The following is a 20115-nucleotide window of genomic DNA, read 5'->3' as shown; positions in this document are numbered from 1 at the left end:
CAAGGAGCCTACATGTGAAAGAGGCACACGTCGGAATAACTGCCGGAAGGCGAGACATGGGAGGTGCCGTAAATGGATAAATCAAAGTCTTGGGGGTTTTCCGGACTGAAAAATCCTAATATCTAGTTGGGAAAGTTTACAAGTTGGAAAACTTTGAAAAGTTTTCAAAACTCTCAGGAAAATTTTTGAAAGCAATATCCCATTATAGACTTTAACTATATTATGATAGAGATTGGGGGGTGGGACTAGTACCAACATTGCCAGCAACGGTGAAGAGACAGAGAACAGAGGGCAGGCCTGTCTGTTCTGTGTGCAAGGCAGGGCGGCGGAGGGGGGCGGTTGCTGGTGAGCAGAGAGCAATGAGCCGCACGAGGTCTCAGACCCCTGGAAGGCCTCATCCTTAAGGCCTTCATTCTGCTGTCTCTCAGGAGCTGGGAAGGCTGCCCGGGAGTCACTTCTTCCCAGGTGCCCTCCTGTCTTAGCCAACCCTGATCAGCACTCACTACCTGTCATTATCTTTAATATCCCCTTACTCTCTGGTCATTTCCTGGGTCCCTGTGGCCTCCCCAGACAGTCGGCCCCTCCATGACAAAGACCAGAGCATCCCCTTACCTCCATTTTCATTCTTTTTCTACCTTAAGTCAATGCTTAGAATGGCTCCCTTGCTGCTGGGTGCTTAGCTGGGCTGGGATCTGAGCACTTGGTGTTACGTTAATCATCTCCACCTCAGAGGTGAATCAGACAGGATTCCCGTCCCCGGGGGGTCCATATTCTAGTAACTGGTAATCATGTAATTACAGGCAACTTACTTAACCTCTGTGTGCCTTTGATTCTGATTTGTACAATGGGATTAATAATCCCTTCCCTGCTCTCTTTAAATGTGGTAGTCAGAACCGTATATATAATGACACTTTAAACTCTACAGCATTATAGAAATGTAAAGTATTAGCAGCAAATGCTTTTTGCATGAGTGGAAGTCTGGAGTGATTTTGCTTCCTGTGCTCCCAGCTGCTGAACACTTAGGAGTTCTGGAGCAGGAAGTTACAATTATGAGTAAATGAGAAAGTAAAGAGACCCTTCTATTTTTAAACTCCTCGGACATCAGTCCAGTGCTCCATGACTACCTCGTGAACATTAACACCATTACCAGATTACCAAGGAATTTGCTACTAAATGAAGCTAGGAATTAGTGGTGCTGATTTGCCAGACAGTGCAGCCCTCCTTTGCCTCAGACAGAGGCCTTTAGGAGCGAGATGAAAAGTAGCCTTGTGTTGCTACAGGCCGGCCCCTTGGGCAAATAAAGAAGAGCATTATCTGCGTCTAAATAGTCTCTAAGGGTTCTCTTTGGAGATTGATGACCAAGCGGTAAGTCCTCCAAGTTTGGGAGAGTGGAAAGCAGGATCCCAGGGGCTTCCATCAGTGACAGGAGCCCGAGCTGTCAGAGGGAACCACGGCCATAAAACTACTGACAGAATTAAGAAATGGACTGTTGTCATCAAAAGCATGTGTCAAGCACCTGTCTTCTCAAGCCAGTCTGCCAGTCACACAGAACAAGTCCGTCTCCCAGTTCTTACTCCTGAGAGCCGACAGCCCAAAACAGAGATGTCTTTTCCCTTTCGTTCAGTGTGTGGATGTTTACTAAGTGGAGACATGAAGACAGAATTCAGTCCCTGCCTTACCAGAGTTCATAGTCCACCCTTATGAAATGAAGGGAGTTGGAGACGGGCGTTAACAACGGAGGAGGGTTACGGTGGGGATCCATGCGAGCATGGCGTGTGGGAGCAGGTCTTGCGCAGGAGAGGCGTGTGGAGAGGAGCAGTGTTAGCCTTGTCATCAGGGAAGGTGAGCGGTGGAGGTAGCATAAAGGCATAAAGGCAGCACTGGCCTCAGAGATACCCTAGGATCCCGAGGAGGGAAGGCAGTGAAGGCTCAAAGGTGGGGAGAGGAGCTCTGGTGGCAGAGGCGGTGATAATCTGCTAGTTGGGGGGCTCGGGGGTGGTGGTGGACGTGTCCTACCATTGTGCCGGTCACACGGCTCTGAGCGCACCAGAAGCCGGTACATGGTGCACTTTAGATGGGCAAATTGTGTGGTATGTGAATTGTATCTCAGTAAAGCTGTTTAAGAAAAGAATCTGCTAAAGAGGAATACATCTGGAGACAGCAAGACGGGTAGGTCTGGAGTTGCAGCGGTTGAGGAAAGAGACTCCTGTCGCTCATCAGGGTGTCGGCCTAGGGGAGTGCCTGCTGGTGAAGCACCACGGAAGAGGTGGTGGCGTTTTGCTGCTGATGTGGCGTGAGCCCGGAGGGTCACACGTACGGCCTGTGCCGTCGCCCTCAGCCTCACCAGGGCAGCAAGACAGACTTGTGGACACGGGACCGCTCCTCCCGAGTTCCACCTGACTGGGAAGGGAAAGAGATCCGCAGGTTCTAGAGAGGTGATGTACGGGGCCAGAAACAAAGAGTGGAGAATGGCTGGAAGCAGATACAGCTGAGATTTGTGTCCCTGTCAACTTATTCTTTAGATTGAATATGGGGATGAGATCATTTTGGCCTTGACTGCATAGGAAAAAATAAAGGGGGCTTTAATCTGACTCCCTGGGCCTCTAGTCCATTAAAAATGAAAACGTAAGGAGGAGACTTTAGAAGATAATGGGCGGAGCAGAAGACCACAATGGAATGGTCTCCTGGTGCTGTTGTCATTGTTGTTGTAGTTGCTGTTCTTTTGTGTCCTGTGGGCTCACTGGCCAGCTCATTTGTCCCCAATGCTCATTTGCTTGCAGGACATGGTCCGGCGCGGGGAGATCATAGACAACGACACGGAGGATGAGTTCTACCTCCGGCGCTTGGACGCAGGGCTCTTTGTCCTTCAGCACATCTGCTACATCATGGCGGAGATCTGCAATGCCAACGTGCCCCAGGTAGGAGGGGCTGCCCCCGACGGGCCTGTCCACGCCTGCCTCCTTCCTGAGCCCCTGCCTGGGCGGAGACTCCAAGAAAGAAGGGGATCCACTCTCCTTGCCTCCCTGAGCTCTGTGTGGGCCCGCTCCATCAGGGGTGGGCGTGCGGTGCATGCTTTCTACAGGATGGATGCTGGTGTCTGCCAGGACAAACAGTGCTTTCCCTTCCTCTCCCCTCCCTCCCCCTTCCTCGTAGATTCGCCAGAGGGTTCACCAGATCCTAAACATGCGGGGGAGCTCCATCAAGATCGTCAGACACATCATCAAGGGTGAGTTGGTGCTGCTTGTGTCTGAGGCTCCCGGCATTTGGTGCCCAGCATTCTCTGCACTGCAGGCTTCAGTGTGTTGTCACGTGCACTGTGTGTCCGGATCGTCTCTGTTAGGATGCCGAAGACTAGTCTAGGTATTCATTCTATGCCTCTGACCCTTCCGTTCCAGCATTTAAAGAACATGTAACACACGAGCGGCAGCAAGGCTTAGAAATATTTGTTAAGAATTTAAAAGAAAGAAGAAGACAAAACAAGAAACAAAAAATCCAGTTGCAAACTACATGTAGTGGAAGGAAATGGCTTTCTTTGAGAGAAAAAAAACAAGAAAGTAACAGGAAATCCCCAGAATCCTGCAAGACCACAGGAAGTGAATCTGAGGCGGTGTAGTGTGGCGGAAAGAGCAAACTTGCCGTCCAGCCTTGGCCCTGCCTTCCCCCAGCTGTGTGAGTGTGATCTAGAACTTTTGCAAAGGTTCAGGAGACACTGCATGACAGCGTCCAATCTAGTGCCCAGCGGTAGGTAGTGCCTGGCACCCAGACAGTACTCGATCAGGTGAGCCTCCCCCCTGCCCTCAGTTACCCCAGGGAGTCCCTCAGATGCCATGCCATCTTCGGGACCTTCCTGAGCTGGAGTGGCTCCTGAGGCCTGCAGTGGTGAGCAGGCTCGCACTCACAAGGATACCAGAGCTGGACTCTGATGCAGCCATGCCCGTGGGCCCCTTAGCATAGACTCACACACACGGCGGTAGAGGCCCGTATTGGACTTCGTGGTACAGCTCCTGCCAGAGGTCAGAGAGAGCCAGGGCAGACTGGTCACTATGAGCAGATTTTCATTTTCCCGCCCTGGCCCATATTCTGCCCATTCCTAAGGTGAAGGAGTAGGCTAGGTTTAATCTAAGGGTTTGCCTGTAAGTGGCTTATAACTCCCATTTTGGGGTGGGAGGATGAAATGTGAAGATAAATGGTACATATAATAACGTGGAGAGAAGTTAAGAGCCATGGTCTCTGGGATCCGCCTCCTGGAACTGAATCCTGGCTCTGTTACCTGGAGCGAGATACCCATTTGTTCTGTGATCTCATAGGATGGGTGAGAAAATTAAATAAGATGATAGATTGAAATACCGACCCTTAATAAGTTCTCCGTAAATGTTAGCTGTTATGAATATTATGAAATATGATGATGATAATTGTCATCATCGTTACTGTAAGTGAGGCATGGCTACAGTCGTATGGTAAGTCTTGTGAAAGTGGCATCGAAGTGGGTATTAGCAGCTGGGGCCAGGACATCCCAGAATGAAGGAATGGTGTGTGTGAAGGCGTGGGAGCAGGAAGCCCCATGTTTGGCACAGCCGCCCCGGGCGGGTGCCAGCGGGACTGCCATCGTGTCCATTTTGCAGATGGAGAATTTGAGGTATTGGAATCTTGTTTTCTCCCTCAGAGAAAGCAGAAAGGGAAACCGTTCACGAAGCGAGCCCAGCACCCTGCCTTCCACGGCGGCATCCCGGGTGCTCCTTCCCCTCTCCGTGTCTCGTTCACCTGAATTAATGCGCGCGTGTCATGCCACCTCCTCCCCGGGGTGTAGCTGTGGTGATTTGCATCTCCGGTTCTTAAATGGCATTTCCGACTAACGCCCACTTGTTCAATTAGAACTTTTTATCACTCTCAGCTCTTCTCTCGCATTTCGGCTTCTTCCTGCACCTCCATCCCTGCAATCAAAACAGTGATCTTCTGAGGAAGAAAAGGTGTTTTAACGGGTACTGACACGTAGTAGGTGGATGTTTTCCTTTGTGAAATCCTCACACGTATACCTTAGGTTATTCGGAGTTTCCGGTGGTTGTGAGCCGGCCTCTGTCTCCCTCAGAGCGCCGTCTAGCCCCCCAGTGCCTCGTGGGGTGTCGGGCACATACTGGTCGCTGAGCGGAGGTTTGTTTGCTGATGGAAGAGCCTGCGCAAATGCCGGTGTGCATTCCCGCCACTCCTGGTCCTGTCCGCTGTTGCTTTCTTTCCCCCAGGCTGTGCCGGAGCCTCGGGCCAGCCTTTCTTTCTCCCTCCTTCGCCCTGCGCAGCCACAGAGTAGTAAATCCGCCAGATCCGCCTCTAGACTCCATCTTGAATCCATGCAGCTCTCTCCATCTGTTACTTCCCATCGTAGCACCCAGTTTATTTCCTTCCTAGCCTTTATTACAATCTGTAATTGTTTTTATTTATGTCTTTGTTTACTCATTTTGTATGTCTCATACATGAAAATGTAAGCTCTGTGACGTAGGGACGTTGTCTAGCTTGTTCACCATGTCTCCTCAGCCCCCAGAGCCGTGCTGGGCACGCAAGGAGAACCCACTGAGTATCTTACATATTAACTTCAGCCCCACCTTTGTGCAAGCTGAATTTGGCAGATGTTTGCCGAGACTTTTCCTCAGGGCTAAGCACCGTGCTGGATACTGTCCTCGGGTGCCGCACGGCGCCTGCCCTCTTGGGGTTTATAATCCGGGGGACATGGCTATGTAAGTGACCAGCCATACTTCAAGCGAAATACATGCTCCAGGAGCTTCTCAGCTGGCATTTGCCGAGTGCCCGGCTCTGTGTTCAGAACTAGAGAGGCAAAGAAGAGTGAGCATGAGCCATATTTTTGAGACGTTCACAGTCTGGTGGGGAGAGATACTCGAAACTAATTACAGCATGCTAAGTGCTGGTTGAAGTTGGGAACGCCGTGCTAACAGAGTGGTAAGAGCAGTTCTGGAGGCACAGGCCATTCTGTGGGCTCCCAGGGAGGGAGAGGCTCCTCCCAGGACTGGAAAAAGTGTTCCAGGGGTAAAGACTCATTTCAGGCAGAGAGAGAGGAGACCCAGGGGTAGGACAGGACATCAAAGGGTTATCGACCCTCTCTGCACTGCAGGCGCCCACCCTGGCTCGCTCCCACCTCGGGGAAGCCCTTCTGCGTGTGGTGGTCTGCCTGTCTGCAGCCAGCAAGCCCCTCAGGGCCCTGTTGGTGTTGAAAAGGGGTCAGGCCAGCTGGTGGCGGGGTGGATGGCTAGGCTCTGCTCAGGCCCTCCCCTTTGAAAGCCTTCACTCCCTCCCCCTTCTTCCTCCACCCTTCCTTCCATCAAAAAGCATGTGAAAACAAAGGCTCATAAAGAAAACCAGCTCATCAGTCTGTCCTCTTTGATTTTAATTTTGTTTTTCAGTTTGGGTTGCTTCCTTTTTTTTTTTTTTAACATACTAATTAGATGCAAGCTTTTTCTTTGATTTTATGGCCTACATATTTCCTAAGTTTTGCTGGCAGGATGACAGCTGATGTATCCCTTGAGGTCCCAGGAAAACGCTGATGAGGCAAGCCCAGCAGGGGACTTTTCCCGTTGTATCTCAGTCCCCTTTCTCACCATTTTCCTCCCTCCTCTTCTATTGGGGGGTGCCAAGAAAGCTGGGAATAATTGATGGCTCATTAAAGTCCCTCTTTCTGCAGACTGCTTACTCGGCGCTCCCAAAGTCCAGCCTTCCCTGGAGCTGGCAGCTGCTCCAGGCCTGAGCACTGGGGCACGCACGTAGGAGAGGGTGGTCTCTTCCCTGGAGAAGGGCAGGCCACACCGTGTGCTCCAGGAGGACCTGACAGTCTTCCTGCCTGTAGTCTTGTGCCTTGTACTTGAGTCACTAACAGTGTTGAAAACCAGATCAAAACTCAGAACTATACACAGTCTGTCTTTCATCTGGCAGAAAGGAAACCTCTAACTTCGTCGATTGGCTTATACAGTCCTCCCATCTTTTTTTTTTTTTTTTTAAGATTTTATTTATTTATTTGACAGAAACAGTGAGAGGGAATTCAAGCAGAGTGGAGTGGGAGAGGGAGATGCAGGCTTCCCCCTGAGCAGGGAGCCCAATGTGGGGCTCGATCCCAGGACCCCAGATCATGACCTGAGCCAAAGGCAGGTGCTTAACAACTGAGCCACCCAGGCGCCCCCAGTCCTCCCATCTTTTAAGAAAGAAAATTGAAGGCATCCGCTTTTATGGAGCACTGAGTTGGCATCACAGGGCACTAGGCGAGCTCCTAAGATGAACGAGACACTTAGGAGTCCCTGTCCCCTGGGAGCATACAGTCCCATCACAGGTTAAATGACTGATAACTACACAAGGCAGCATGAAGTCAGTGTGAAGACAGAGCAGGAATCGTGAAGGTGTGGTTCATTCTGCTGCAGATTAAAGGGAACAAGGGTCCAGGGGTGCTGCACAGAGGAAGTACTTTCTTTTGTGGTAGTAAAATATATGTCAGCTTTACCATTATAACCATTGCGACCGTCACTACCACTTATCCACACCTTTAATTTTCATCTTGCAAAACTGAAACTCTGTACCCAAAACTCTGTACTCAAAACCCCCTGTCCCCCCTCCCCCCATTTCCCTGGTTCTTGGCAGCCACCCTTGTCCTTTCTGTCTCTGTGAAGCTGGTTAAGTGACCAAGGAGGTTCTGGAAGCACGTGACTGACCTCTTAGGGGCAGGCACAGATGCCCATCATCAAGGGGCCACCTCCTTGGATGTGGTGTGGGAGCTGTGACCTGGAAATACTGTTTAGTATAAATACTTGTGCCAGGGGTTACCGTGGAAGCTGCTGGCAAGTCTCTTCAATGTTTTGGTCACTGGCGAAAGTTACCGGAAGACCACATGGCTGCTTGGCTGTTGTGCAGGGGAAAGCTTAGAGGATTACTGACCCCAGACTCTTTTATTGGTGGCAAGAAGACTGAGCCAAAGACTTCAGAATGCCTTCAGAAATTGGCTCCTGGCCCTTTGATTTGTTTTTTTCATTATGGCTTGAAGTCTCCTCTAGAAGCTCATAAACATGTATTTCCATGTTGATTTGGGGCTCTTGGTAGCCTGAGCATTGCCTCTGCAATTTTGAAACTGCAGAAGCTGACAGGATTTCTCTTTCGATGACATGTTGATGTGTGCGTGACTTGCCCCAGATCATGGCTGCTGTGACCACTAGGGTGTTCGGTGGCAGGAGAGAATCCTGGAGAGAGGCGTGCGTTTCACCCTGGGCAGCTCGTTACCCTCTGTAAGCCACAGCCGTTCATCTGTGAGGTGGAGATAACCTGCCTCACCAGGTTCTGTGAGAGTCCGGGGAGGTGCCGTCCGCACGCGCAGCCCTGACACGCGGCCAGCATGTAGCACGTGCTTGCTACATGTCAGCGCCTCTGCTGCTGGGACCCGTGTGTGATCTCCTCCAGCAAGAAACAGATCGGAGATGCACAGACCCGTGTGATTCTGGCTCTCTGTGCAACTTTGGCTAAGTTGGTAGATAATGCATTCGAGCCTTGGTTTCCTCTCGGTAAAACACAGACCTGGAGTGAATATTGCCCCTCGGGAAGGCTCAAGTCGAGCTGCAGTCAGGCGTCTGGGATAGTATGTGCTCAGCAAATGGAGCCTCCTTCCCTGGCTTCCTCGGCCTAATCCTTTGACCTGGAGGTGACAGCAGCCTGGACTCAGGTGCCGGCAGGAAAGCCGGTGGACCAGCACCCGGACAGATTCCTCCTCCGGGCCTGGTAGGGGAGGGGAGGGTGTTTTCCCGGCAACTCAGGTGTCCTCAGGACAATGGGAACGTGACCCCTGTTAGCATGAGAAGCAGATGGTATCCTTTTCCTTTAAATGGGTGTCACATTAATGGAATTTCTGATGGACTTGTGTCCTGTAGCTACAGGTGAGTGTCCTTCTAGGGAAGTATGACACCAGACCTTCCAGGCTTGTCACTGTCATTAAGGAATCTGTTAGACATGCATTTTCCTTTTCCAGTTTCTTGCGTCTTCCAAGTTTTCAGTGTGAAAAATAGGGGCATTCTTCTCCTCCCTTCACCCCCTTCCTCCTGCATTTCTTGAAGGGTGAGCATTTGAGGCTTCAGTTTCAGGGGTCCGAACCCGGCTTGTGAGTGCGGCCCAAGTCTCTGCCCTGAAGACAGTTCTCCCCATCCGCCAGCCCCGGGGCCCCTCCCTCTCCCGTTTAACATAAACAGAACAGCTTGTATTCCATGTCTGAATAGTAAACCTGCTGTCTAAAGTTTGCTTTAATATTTATGCGTTCAGCACTGCTGCCTGTTTCTGAGCTCCATCAAAGCCTTTATTATAAGAGCATTTGAACATGCTGGGGCAGTAGAGAAGGGAGTTGATGTGCAAACCACCTTTCTCACTCTCTCCAGCCCGACTCACCCTCTTCTTCTTCTCCCAGTCTCCCCCAGCTCCCCCACTCCTAGTTCCCCCTTCATCTAGCATCTCTCTTTCTCCTGCATTCTCTCTTCCTTTCTTAGACACACACACACACACACACACACACACACACACACACACACACACAAAGCAAAGAGAACTCTTCCCCAAGACCTCTGGGAGGGATCTGTTCAATATTTATAAACTGCTGCAGCAGCTGTAATAACCAGAGGTAGCTGGCACCACCAAGATTTTCTCTAAATAGGATTCTACTGTGGAAACAAAGAATGAGTAGGGGTAGGGGGCGGAAGGCGAGAGAGGGCGCATGGCACAGCTGTGCCGGCTGCCAGGGGTCGTGGAAGAGCACTGGGGCCTCGTCAGACCTGGTTCTGGGCCCAGCTCCGGCTGGCTTGCTGTGGGACGCTGGCTGGTCACCCGGCCTTCAGAATTGTACTACATTTCTGAGAGCCCTGCCGGTTCTGACATTCTGACCTGCTCCACGCCTGTGGCCACTGGGGCCCCTTTCCCACAGGACATGGCATTTTGGAGTCTTAGCCTTCTGGAGCACTTTGTAGCCAGAAGCCCCAGGAGGCTGGGCTGCTCTGGAGCGCTCACAGAGCACTTTTCTCCCCAAAGGATGGAAAGCAGGCTGGGCGGCATATTGCTCAGGGAAGATGATGCCAATTCGGGGACTGGCTCCCCCACCCACTGGCTCTTCAGGTGCCTTTTTCCCAACTCATACACCTTTTGGGTTGAATCCCAACCTCTCTACTGTCCCAGACTTGGGCGCGTCGCTCCAGCTCTCTAATAAGCTTCAGTTTCCTTGTCTGCAAACCAGAATGGCTTCTCTCCCTTGTGTGATGCTGCAGAGATCAGATGAGCCACCAGACACACACGCCCAGCACACACTGCGGAGGAGACAGCCCCTCTTCCACATTGCACCTGTTCCATTCACTGCCTATTTGCAGATAACAGCAAATCTGATGGCTTCCTCCTTCCCCACAGAGAGCCACGGGAGACAGGCCATGGGATGGGTGCTCTGTGTGCTTGGATTTTCTAAGGCCTTGGCGTTTTCTAATCCCCTTGATACGGACTCTGCTTTCCTCTACCTTGTGGGTCTCTAGAAAGAGATTAAGTCCCTACAGGGATGCTGGCTTGAGTTGGAAAATCACCGCCCCAAAGGATCAGACTGTTTCTCCACTTCCCTCCCTCCTGAGTCTGAGAATACATTAGGAGAGCAAAGTGTTAGTTCAATCCATTAAGACTCTTGCTTCCAGACCATGCCTCTGGGGGTATTAAATGCTATAATGGTCATTTCTCTGTCTCCTGGGGCCTCAACTACTAGATCATTCACACGTGAGTAAGAGATAACACTTACATGTGGCCCTGTAGCTGTCTCCGCAGCCCGGATCCTGTTCTCCCATCGCCCCAGCCCTTTCTTTAAGGGGCCTTTAATAGAAGGCATCACAACCATTTGCTGCTGGAGGTGATGGATGCATCTAACGGAAGAGGATGATTTCCAAGGGGAGACACACAGCTGGCACATGTCTGAATCCCAAATCCCGTTTTCCGGCACATGTCCAAAGTCATTAAGAGGGAGGAGGAAAAATGAAGAAGTGGCAGGAGCAGAGTTATTCCCCAGCACAGTGGGGGTGGGAGGGAGCAGGGGAGGAGTTGCACACTTTCTTTTCTCTCCCCAATCTTTGTCTGATTTGGCTCAGCACATGTTTTATTATATAAAAACCTCTTGCCCAGGGTTCTCTGTTCTACCTGAAGCTGCCCAGTGTGAGGAGTGGGGCAGGGACGCAAGCCATCACCCTAATCCACTGTTCGGAGAGCTTGTGCACCTCTCCGCACTGACAGTTGACTCTCAGCCAGACTCTGCTGGGTATTCAGCCAAAAGTAAGGCACACGCCTCTGCCTTCCTGAAACTCCCCATCTGGAGGGAGAGGAGAACAAGTTCAGGGTGGTCTGGAAGTCAGGCCTGTGATGGGGACCCTGGCCTGACGACAGGAGCCAGAGGAAGAGAAGACCAGGTAGGGTTCACCAAGAAGATGGCCTTTAAGAGGGACCTACAGGATATGTGGGCTCTCTACACATGACTCTGCTGACCTGAGCAAAGGAGCCTCCAGGAAGGAACTAGTATGTCTTGTAACAGATGTTCAAGACATACTAGTTCCTTCAAGTACTTTCCATACATTTTCAGAGGAGACCCTCCCAAAGTCACTTAGGATTGTGAGTTGGAAACAGGGTTCAAACCCAGCCCATGATGTCACACCATCTTCCCTCTGGGATTGTGGGCAGTGAGAAAGCTGGCCTCCTTCCCTTCTGGCACATTCTGTGTCCCTCCTCCTGGGACTCACTATAGGAAGCCCCCCCCCCATTTCCTGCCCTCCAGTCCCTAAGTTCCACAGCATTTCTGCACCATATGCCCCCACCTCCTAAAACCAGGGTGAGTATATAATTGGAGGGGGGATACTTCTGAAAATGAAATGGAGAGCTACAAGTATTGTGCTGGAATTTCTGGGTTAAGTGGATCTCATGGTGACCTACGTTGCCGCTCTGCTGGTGTTCTTTGGGGATCTGTCTTCAGTGTCATCCTCTGTATCGTCCTCCCTCTTGGAGCATTCTCCTTGCCTTTGTGCTCTGGAACCCCCCTCTCCCGTGGTGGCTCTTTTCTCCCACATCCTCCTGCCACTGAAGACAGGGTAGGGGCATCTCGACACCATTGTTTCTCCCACCTCCCCATTTACCTAAAAGCTTCCAGCTGTTTGCATCTCACCTCAGGGGACTGTACCCTGACCCCCCCCCTTGGTGATGCAGCACCTGGTCACCTCATGGGGGGAGTTCGAGGCTTGCTGTCACCTTCTCCACTACTCAGTCATACTTCTTGGTGGTGTCAGTATCCACGTGTCTCTCTACCACCCCACTTCCAGCCTGGCCTCAGAATGCTTGTAAGATCTGAAGACTTCTCGCCCCCACTGTGACCTTCTTGGTTCCAGCCACCATCAAATCACATCTCCCTCCTTCTGCCCTTGTCCCCTTCAGGGCATCTCCCACACAGCTGCTGGAGTAGAGCCCTCCCACAGCTCTGGTCGCAGGGGAAAGGCCAAAGTCTTTGCAGCAGCGCATAGGCCCTGTGGTCTGTGCCTGCCCCTTCCTGTCCCGCGTGCGGAGCTCCAGCCACACAGATCTCCACACTCACCCTCCACCGGGCCAGGCGAGCTCCCCGCTCAGTCTTCACTGGCCAGCCCTCTGCCGCTCGCTCGCAGACCTCCCCACAGGAGTTTACTTCACGTCTTCATCACGTGTCTGTGAGGCCTTCTGACAGCCCCCGTCTCTGTTATTTACCTGGTTGTTTCCCCACTAGAAAGTAGGCTTCCCAAGAGCAGAGATTTTCATCTCTTTTGATCATTACTTTATCCCCATGGCCTCAAATGGTGGTTCTCAGACTTCTGTGCATCATTCCCTGAAGGGCTTGTTCACACGGACTGCGTGGTCTATAAGTGGGTCTGAGTTGGGCCCCACAATCTGCCTTTCTAACAAGTTGCTGCCTGCTGCTGCTGCTGCTGGTGGTCGGGGTCACACTCTGACAAACACTGGCCGGAACGAACGTGCCTGTCACAGGCATCCACTTCTCGTGCTCGGGTGAGGGGTGTGGCTGGGGAGGGCTCTGAGTGAGGACGGGAGAGCTGGGCCCTGATCACTGAGCTGCTCGAATGCAGGACCCAGGAGTTTGGGCACAGCTGCCCCGGGGCGGGGCTGGTGGTTGGCGTCGGGGTCTTTAGCACAGCACACGCCTCTGCAGGAGCAGGATTTAGGGAAGGGCATGTAGGGACCCAGCCGTGCACCTTGGATCCACGCCTCACGCTGCCTTTGTCTCCCCAGAGTATGCGGAGAACATCGGTGATGGCCGGAGCCCAGAGTTCCGGGAGAACGAGCAGAAGCGCATCCTCGGCTTGCTGGAGAACTTCTAGAAACCCCTTGGCCTCAGGCAGCATGGACTCTCTCTGGGCCTCCATCCCAGAAAGTTTTTACATGGCTCAATGTGACTTTTGGACGAATTAAAGCTAGTTTTGGTATTCCTGGCTGGCATTCTTTGTAGCAGGGCAGTACCCTCTGCTCTTTCCTTGGCTCTTTCCCAGCAGCTGTCCGGGGACACCTCTGAGGAAGCTCAGTGGTGGGCCTCACTCTCCCTGGGAGGGAACTGAGGCCCAGAGAGCGTCTCAGTGAGCCAGTGGCGCAGCACACCGTGGCCGCGCATCTGCTCTGTGGTCCTGCAGGGAAGGGGAGCACAGGGACTGGTGACCTCTCTGGTCCAGCCCTGACCCCAACAGTGACACAAGGCATGTGGCTCGGGCGGAAGCAGCTCTGGAAGCCTCCATGGCCCAGCGAGGCCCCTGCCACCCAGAGCACAGACCTTGGAATAGCATCCCAGACCCGGGCATCCGTCGGAGCCACTGGTTGGGAGGGGAGTGTGAACAAACACGTCCTCATCAGGCCCCACCCCAGGATGATGAGATCGGGATCTGGGGTATGGCCGGGTGCCGGGCTGGGCTCTAACTCCCGGGCAGCTCCATGCATCAGGGTGAGCGCCACTGCCGGAAGTAAACAGGCCTTGGGCCCAAATTCCAGCCGTGCCTGCCAGTTTACCTTCCTTCCTCTGCAGAGGAGGGGTGGTGCGGAGGGGGGCGAGCGGAGTCATCTGAGCATGCCGCACATAGTGGGAGCCTTAGAAGTAGGATTTCCTTTGTTCTTCCCCCCACGTGCTGGGGCTTCAGCATTGGAGTCCCACTCATTTTACACAGGGTGTGAGAAAATGGCTCTCCTCCTTTACGGAAGTCAGCGGGCCGTTAGCATGCTTTTAGCGTGTCCCAAAGAAAAGCGTCCTTGTGAGCGAGGTAGAAGATGAGCCAATTCAGAAAAGCGGCATTTCATTAAAATGGCCCAGGGTCAGCACATAGGCTACGGGGCTGCCGCACACCCTGCCTGTGCCCGTGGCCAGCACTGCCAAGCGGCCCAGCTCTTCTCATCAAGCCCCAAGTATAGGGCTGCAAGCGGCCCCCAGCATCCGGCCACAGTCAGCGAGCCAGGGGAGACCCGGTTGCCGTTCTGGGCAGCCGCCTAAGGGGACGCCGAATAAGATGGCACCTGCGTCGTGCCCAGTATCGGGCAACTGGGAGGGCATCGAGTAAGACCACCCTGCCTGCCTGGTGCTCTTGTCAACCCAGCGGGAAACGGGACAGCATGCCCGTGCTTGTCGTGGGGTGGGTGTTGCCGCAGGACCTAGCCAGAATCAGAATGGCCTTATAGTGTTGTTTTGGATTTAGGTGTTTGGTGTTTTTATTTCACTTTCCTGTAACTACGGTAGTGCCCGTGTATCGAACACCTGCTATGTGTTTCTTGCTGTGCATCCATTCTTTTAACATGCGCGACAGCCCTGCTGGCATCGTTACCCCCCACTCACGAGAGCGGAGACTGGGGTCCCAGAGAGGGTGAGGGACTTGTGCGAGGTTCTGGGCCCGAGAAGCAGCAGCACCTGCGCTCACAGCCACGTCTGCCTGCCTGTGCAGGCTGCGCTCTCCCCCCCACCCGCTGCTTCGTCTGGGAGACCACCACGGATCACTGACTGACATGACACTTCGATCGGTTCCACTGTCGATATGTGGTGTAATGAATTCACAAAGAATAAAGCATGTCCAGATGTAACCTGCAGAATCAGAGACTTCTTGAATTAAGGATGATACTTCAGAGAGCATTAGTCCTTCAGCATTATCCTCTTTCTTAAATTCTCTTTGTTTTTAGCCAGGTGAGGCTTGTATGCTGTACGGAAGTTCAAAATTCGACAGAAAGGTAGGCAGCCAGCCGTCTCCTCTCCCACATCCCGACCCCTAGACCCCCCTTCCCCTGGAGGCAGCCACTGTTGCCCGGTCTTCCATCCAGAGAAGTTCTGTCCAGCCGCCTTTTCCTGAGGCTCCAGGTTTCCCAGAAGCGCATCAGAAGCCAGCACAGAAAAGACGGTGGACCGGGCTCGGGGCCCTCACCCCGCTTCAACCACAGTGGCTCCACTCCACCTTGCTTCCCACGTAGGGGTGCCTCCTGGGGCTTGTTTGACAAGTCCTTCTGCCAAAAGGAGGTTTCAACTCCTGTCTTCACTTCACAAATGAGGAAGTGGGTCCCCTTTTCTATCAGTTTTGTGACAGGAGGCTTTGGGTGGGGGGAACATGAGGCATAATCCCTTAGGATTCAGAAGGGGTTGTAGTTCAGAGGTCCTGCAGGAACTAGTTAGACGGAATGAGGAGAAATCTTGACCCTCTGCTTTCTGATTTTAACAACCCACTGCACAGGGCTAAGAAAAGCTGTTAAGAACAAGGTAAAGATACTCATTACCAACCTTGCTAACCCATCGGCTCCTGGGGTGTGGGCCTACCTTTTGTGTCTGCTCATTGCTGAGACCCTATCTGCCTCGTCAAGCAGCCCCAACCCCTCCAGAAGGACTTCTTGGGCATCCAGTAAAGGCCACCCATGCCATATGAAGTTCTGAACTTGACTTCCACGTCTGTCCACTGTTGGGGCTCCCAAACTCTTCCCTTCAAGCAAAGCCCCCCATGGCCATCCTTGTGCCCATAGCTGTGTGGTACCGGCACCCACCATCCCAGCAGGGCGGTATGTCTTTTCCTATCCAAACACGGGAGTAAAGTAGCCTTTAAGCAGGATTAGAATTTCTTCACGAGGGAAGCAAGGATGTCACTTACCTCTTCCCTCACAGCCTGCTGCTCCGTGCTGGTCCGCATGCCTGAGTTCAGTGGCAGCGAGATGGGTCATGTCTAATTTAAAGAGATTGTTATACAGGCTACACTCCTCCTTTATCTGGGGGGGAGCATTTTGTCGGGGGAGCTAGAAGCCACCCTTCTTGGGTCACCCCCCACCAAAGCACCCATGCCCGGGGGGCATCCTCTGCCATTACCAAGAGCGTCAATTTAGTGTTGACAGAGAGGCAAGACTCACTTTCCTAAAGGCAAAAACTTCCTGATTAGATTTTCTTACCCAACAGCAAAGGTAAGAGCAGAACCACAGTCTTCAACCTGTCTTCCTCCTTGGTCCACATGGAAAGTGGCTGGTGTCTCAGCGCTGGGCCACCATTCTCTGTGCTGTGGAAAAGACAGGTGCTCCTCCAGCCCCCTTTTTCTTGATCAGGTGACGCATGCCCTTGGTGTAAACTTGAGAAGGTCTGCGAGGGCATTCCGTGTGTGATTACCGGCCCCCCGCCCCCGCCCCACAGCACCCTTCCCCAGAAGCAGCCACTGCTGCATAGCCAGACTGTCCTTTCAGGGATGTGTTTTTAAGTGAATAAAAACGTATGTAACGCAAACGGGAGCATATCATGCCCCCCGTCCTGAGTCTTGCTGTTGCTCTGCACCCGCTGTACGCACCCAATGGCCCCGCTCCTTCCGTCGCTGAGCTCGACTATGGCAGGGGCACACGTGATTCCACTAATCACATTCAGGGACGTTTGGGTGTCTCCAATCTTTGGCCGTTAAAATGCTGCAGTGAACATCCTTGGCCGTTTCACACACGTGTGAGTTTAAACTCCCAAGCAGAATTGCTGAGTCAGAATGCGCGTTTTTCACTGTGATACCTGCTGCCACGTGGCCCGCCCTCCATCGACGGCCTGTGGGCCCCCCCCCCACGCTCCCCCCACCGAGCACGGCGCCTGCCCTGGCGTCTCAGCCTGTCTGATGGCAACAGTGGTTGCGTCTTCAATTGCATTTCTCCTAGGAGTGAAGTCATCTAGTGTTTTGGAAGGATGAATTGATTGCACATGGACGTATTAGCTAGTACTCATCGAGCCCATTCTGTGAGCTCATGCTTCTCTCAAATCAGTTCATGGCACCCTCATTCCTAAGGGTAAGTACTTTGTCATCAGCCCCCTTTCACAGATGACACGAGACGCCAGGGCCTGTGGCTTACAAAGTGACAAATCTGGGCCCAGAACAGAAGCAGACTGGCTCTGAATTCCATACTCCTGACCTCAGAGCCGCCCTGTCTCCCAACCAACTGGCAGAGAAGGGGCTCGAGGGAGGTTGGAGAGTGGCAGCAGGCCGCTGGGGAGCCCCCCCTCCCCGTTCCGTCCGTACAGAATGCATCAGAGGCAGAAGCCTTTGGTGCACTTGTGCAAGAAGCCCCAGAGAAGCAGCCCGTTGATGGCCTTGTGACGGGAGCCCATGGTGGCTGTGTAGGCCCCGGCTCCCTGAGCCCCTCGCTCCCACATCTGGGCAGCTGGCTGTGACACTCGCCTGGGTGGGGGGCCCAAGGCCAGGTTTCCTGGCTGGAGATAGGCAGTCACATGAGTGTGGCCCTGGCTGCTCCACCATGCGAAGAGGGAAGTCCAAGAAACATCTGGAAGGTTAGGCTTTCTCTCTACAGCAATGGGGAGGAGGAGCCGCCTTCCAGCAGCTTGTAGTGAGGATCCTTGTCTACCTTCCCCCATCTACTTGCCCCCCACCTGTCCACTGAGCTCAGACTCCTCTTCTGCACCCCCCAACCCATGTTGCATGTCACTGTAACCTCCCAGGGCACGTCTTCCTGCTCCCACTCCCTCCCCACCCTGCCCAGGGCATGTCCGCTGCACACCTGCTCTGGACAGGGCCTCGTGCTGGGCACGGGGGGGCGCGCACACCAGCCTGAAGTTAACTCCCCACAGTTGCCCAACACGGTGTCCCGAGGAAGCGATAACGAGCTTTAAGAGACACGAGAGACAGAGAGGGTCCCCAAACCTGACAGGAGGGATCAGGAAAGCCAGGACAGTGCACAATATCTGTTACCTCAAGTGACGTTCACAGGGGTCTTAAGAGGGCCATGAGTCTCAAAAAATAAGAGGTAGTCCTTTGAGACAGAGGGAATCGCACAGGCAAAGGGGCAGGGGCTGGGTAAAACGAGCCTTTGGGGATGCTGAGACCGTCCCCAGGGCACGGGCTGAATGAGCTCCTGGCCGTGGCAGAACCCGGCAGAATCACACGCATGTGGATTCCTCTGCTTTCTGGGAGCTTGGCGTCACGTCTAGTCACAGAGCTTGTTCTAGGACGCATTGCCTCCCCTTCCGGCAGGTTCCCCCAGTCCTCGAATGATGCAGAAACAGATTCTGACCCCTGAAGCAAGATCTGACCTCCCAGGTTTGTCTGGGAAGTAACCAGACCCCAGATAATGCTGGTGACAGCTGAGCGACAAGCAAGGCCTCGGCCCCTAAGGCAGCAGGAAGGCTGCGGGAGGCCCCCAGGGAACGGATGGGAAAAGGCACAGAGGTAGGACTGCAGAAGCTGGGACCTAGGTCAGGCCACCGCCAAGGAAGGCTCCAGCTCCTGGGTGGGGCCTCAGTGAGGCCCAGACTGGAAATGCCACGGAGCAGAAGAGGACACTGGGGCCTCAAGCCCAGCCCCCTTCAGACAAGACCACGGCCCTCTCACCTCTTGGAGTCTCGGCTCTCCTTCATTCTAGGACTGAACGAGAGGGTCTCTGGGGGGTCAGCCTGTGGAAATCCACCTGCAACCAGCTCGGAGGACCCCCCCCCCATCATCTACTCAACACCCACTGTAAGCTGTGTGGGGAACAAGACAGGTGTTGTTGCTGGCCTCAAGGAGCTCCCAACCTCCTGGGACAGACGGAGAGACAATGAACAGGTAAACAAAGAATGAGTACTGGGGAGTTTGAAAGGAGCATCCAGGGTACAAAGGGATAGAGACTAGGCGACGGGGGCCCAGCTGAGGTTGGGTGGGCTAAGTCCTCTTTGATGAGGCGCTTTTGAGCTAAGCTTTGAAGGACATCAGGGAGGAGAGAGGGGCCCAAGCAGAGGCCCAGAGGCAGAGGGATAGCACCATCATTCTCCAGAAAAGAGCCAGGAGCCATGTGGCTGGACCCCGACGTGAGGCAGGGGCTGCTGGGGCAGCAGACCAGGGAGGGGGACAGGGGCCAGATCTGAGGGCCCTGAGGCCCATGGAGAAGTTTGGGCCAGGAAGGAACGCCATCTGAGTTTTGAAAAGATTCCTTTTCTCGATGGAGGACTCGTTGTGGAGAACAGCGTGGGAGCAAGAACCCCAAGAAGAGGCTGGGGCACGCTCCCAGGGAGGAGAAGCTGGTGCTGGGAGCCGGGAGGAGGTGGCCTGTGGGGACAGGCTGAGGCACAGCAACGGGTCACCATGCAGGGAGGGGCCCCTGCCCCCAGAGCCTTTCCCAGCACCGAGGGCTGGGAGCCACTTAATGGCCCAGCCAGAGGCGGGTGGGGCCACCCGAGTGAGCTGCTCAGTATATAAATATCTTTAATGAATAAATAGAAGTGCTTTTAGGGCTGGCGGAGTCCTATCATTTCCACCTGCCGTAAAATTTCATTAGAAGCAGGCGCTGCAGGGGGAGAGGAATGGCTGCAATGAATCTGCCCACCCACCCCCCCGGCCCCACCTCCACGCTGGGCCCACTCAGCCCCACTCCATGGAGAATCCGGACCCGGGCCCTCCTCCCCCAGCCTTCCTGGGACCCCACCGCAGAAGTCTGGTCTTTTCCTGCCCCAGCGCAGCCCCCCCAACCCCATTAGAACAGGCAAGAAGCAGCAGTGGGCAAGGACCTCACTCCCCTCGGGAATCAGACACAGCAATTCCTGCCCCTCCCAGCCCCTCCCAGGACGGTAGAGACTTCACCCCCTCCCCACTAGTGCAG

The 20115-nt window shown here is 53.6% G+C and overlaps 1 protein-coding gene across 3 annotated transcripts in view; it reads left to right on the top strand.

Moving 5' to 3' along the window:
- CTNNBL1 (catenin beta like 1) overlaps positions 1-15122 on the top strand; it is a 161126-nt gene extending 146004 nt beyond the window's left edge. For 2 of the 3 annotated variants that reach the window (XM_080813370.1, XM_080813371.1), the window contains exons 14-16: positions 2781-2918; positions 3154-3226; positions 13297-15122. In XM_080813370.1, coding sequence (XP_080669496.1) covers positions 2781-2918; positions 3154-3226; positions 13297-13385 — 300 coding nt within the window. In that variant the 3' untranslated portion in view covers positions 13386-15122. Of the gene's footprint in view, positions 1-2780; positions 2919-3153; positions 3457-13296 lie in introns of those variants that run through there. The other variant, XM_080813369.1, reaches the window with a different exon arrangement.
- Positions 15123-20115: the final 4993 nt, after the last annotated feature.

The sequence above is a fragment of the Martes martes genome (assembly GCF_963455335.1).
Source record: "Martes martes genome assembly, chromosome: 9".
NCBI classification, from domain to species: Eukaryota; Metazoa; Chordata; class Mammalia; order Carnivora; family Mustelidae; genus Martes; species Martes martes.
This window is presented reverse-complemented; position numbering and strand designations above follow the sequence as displayed.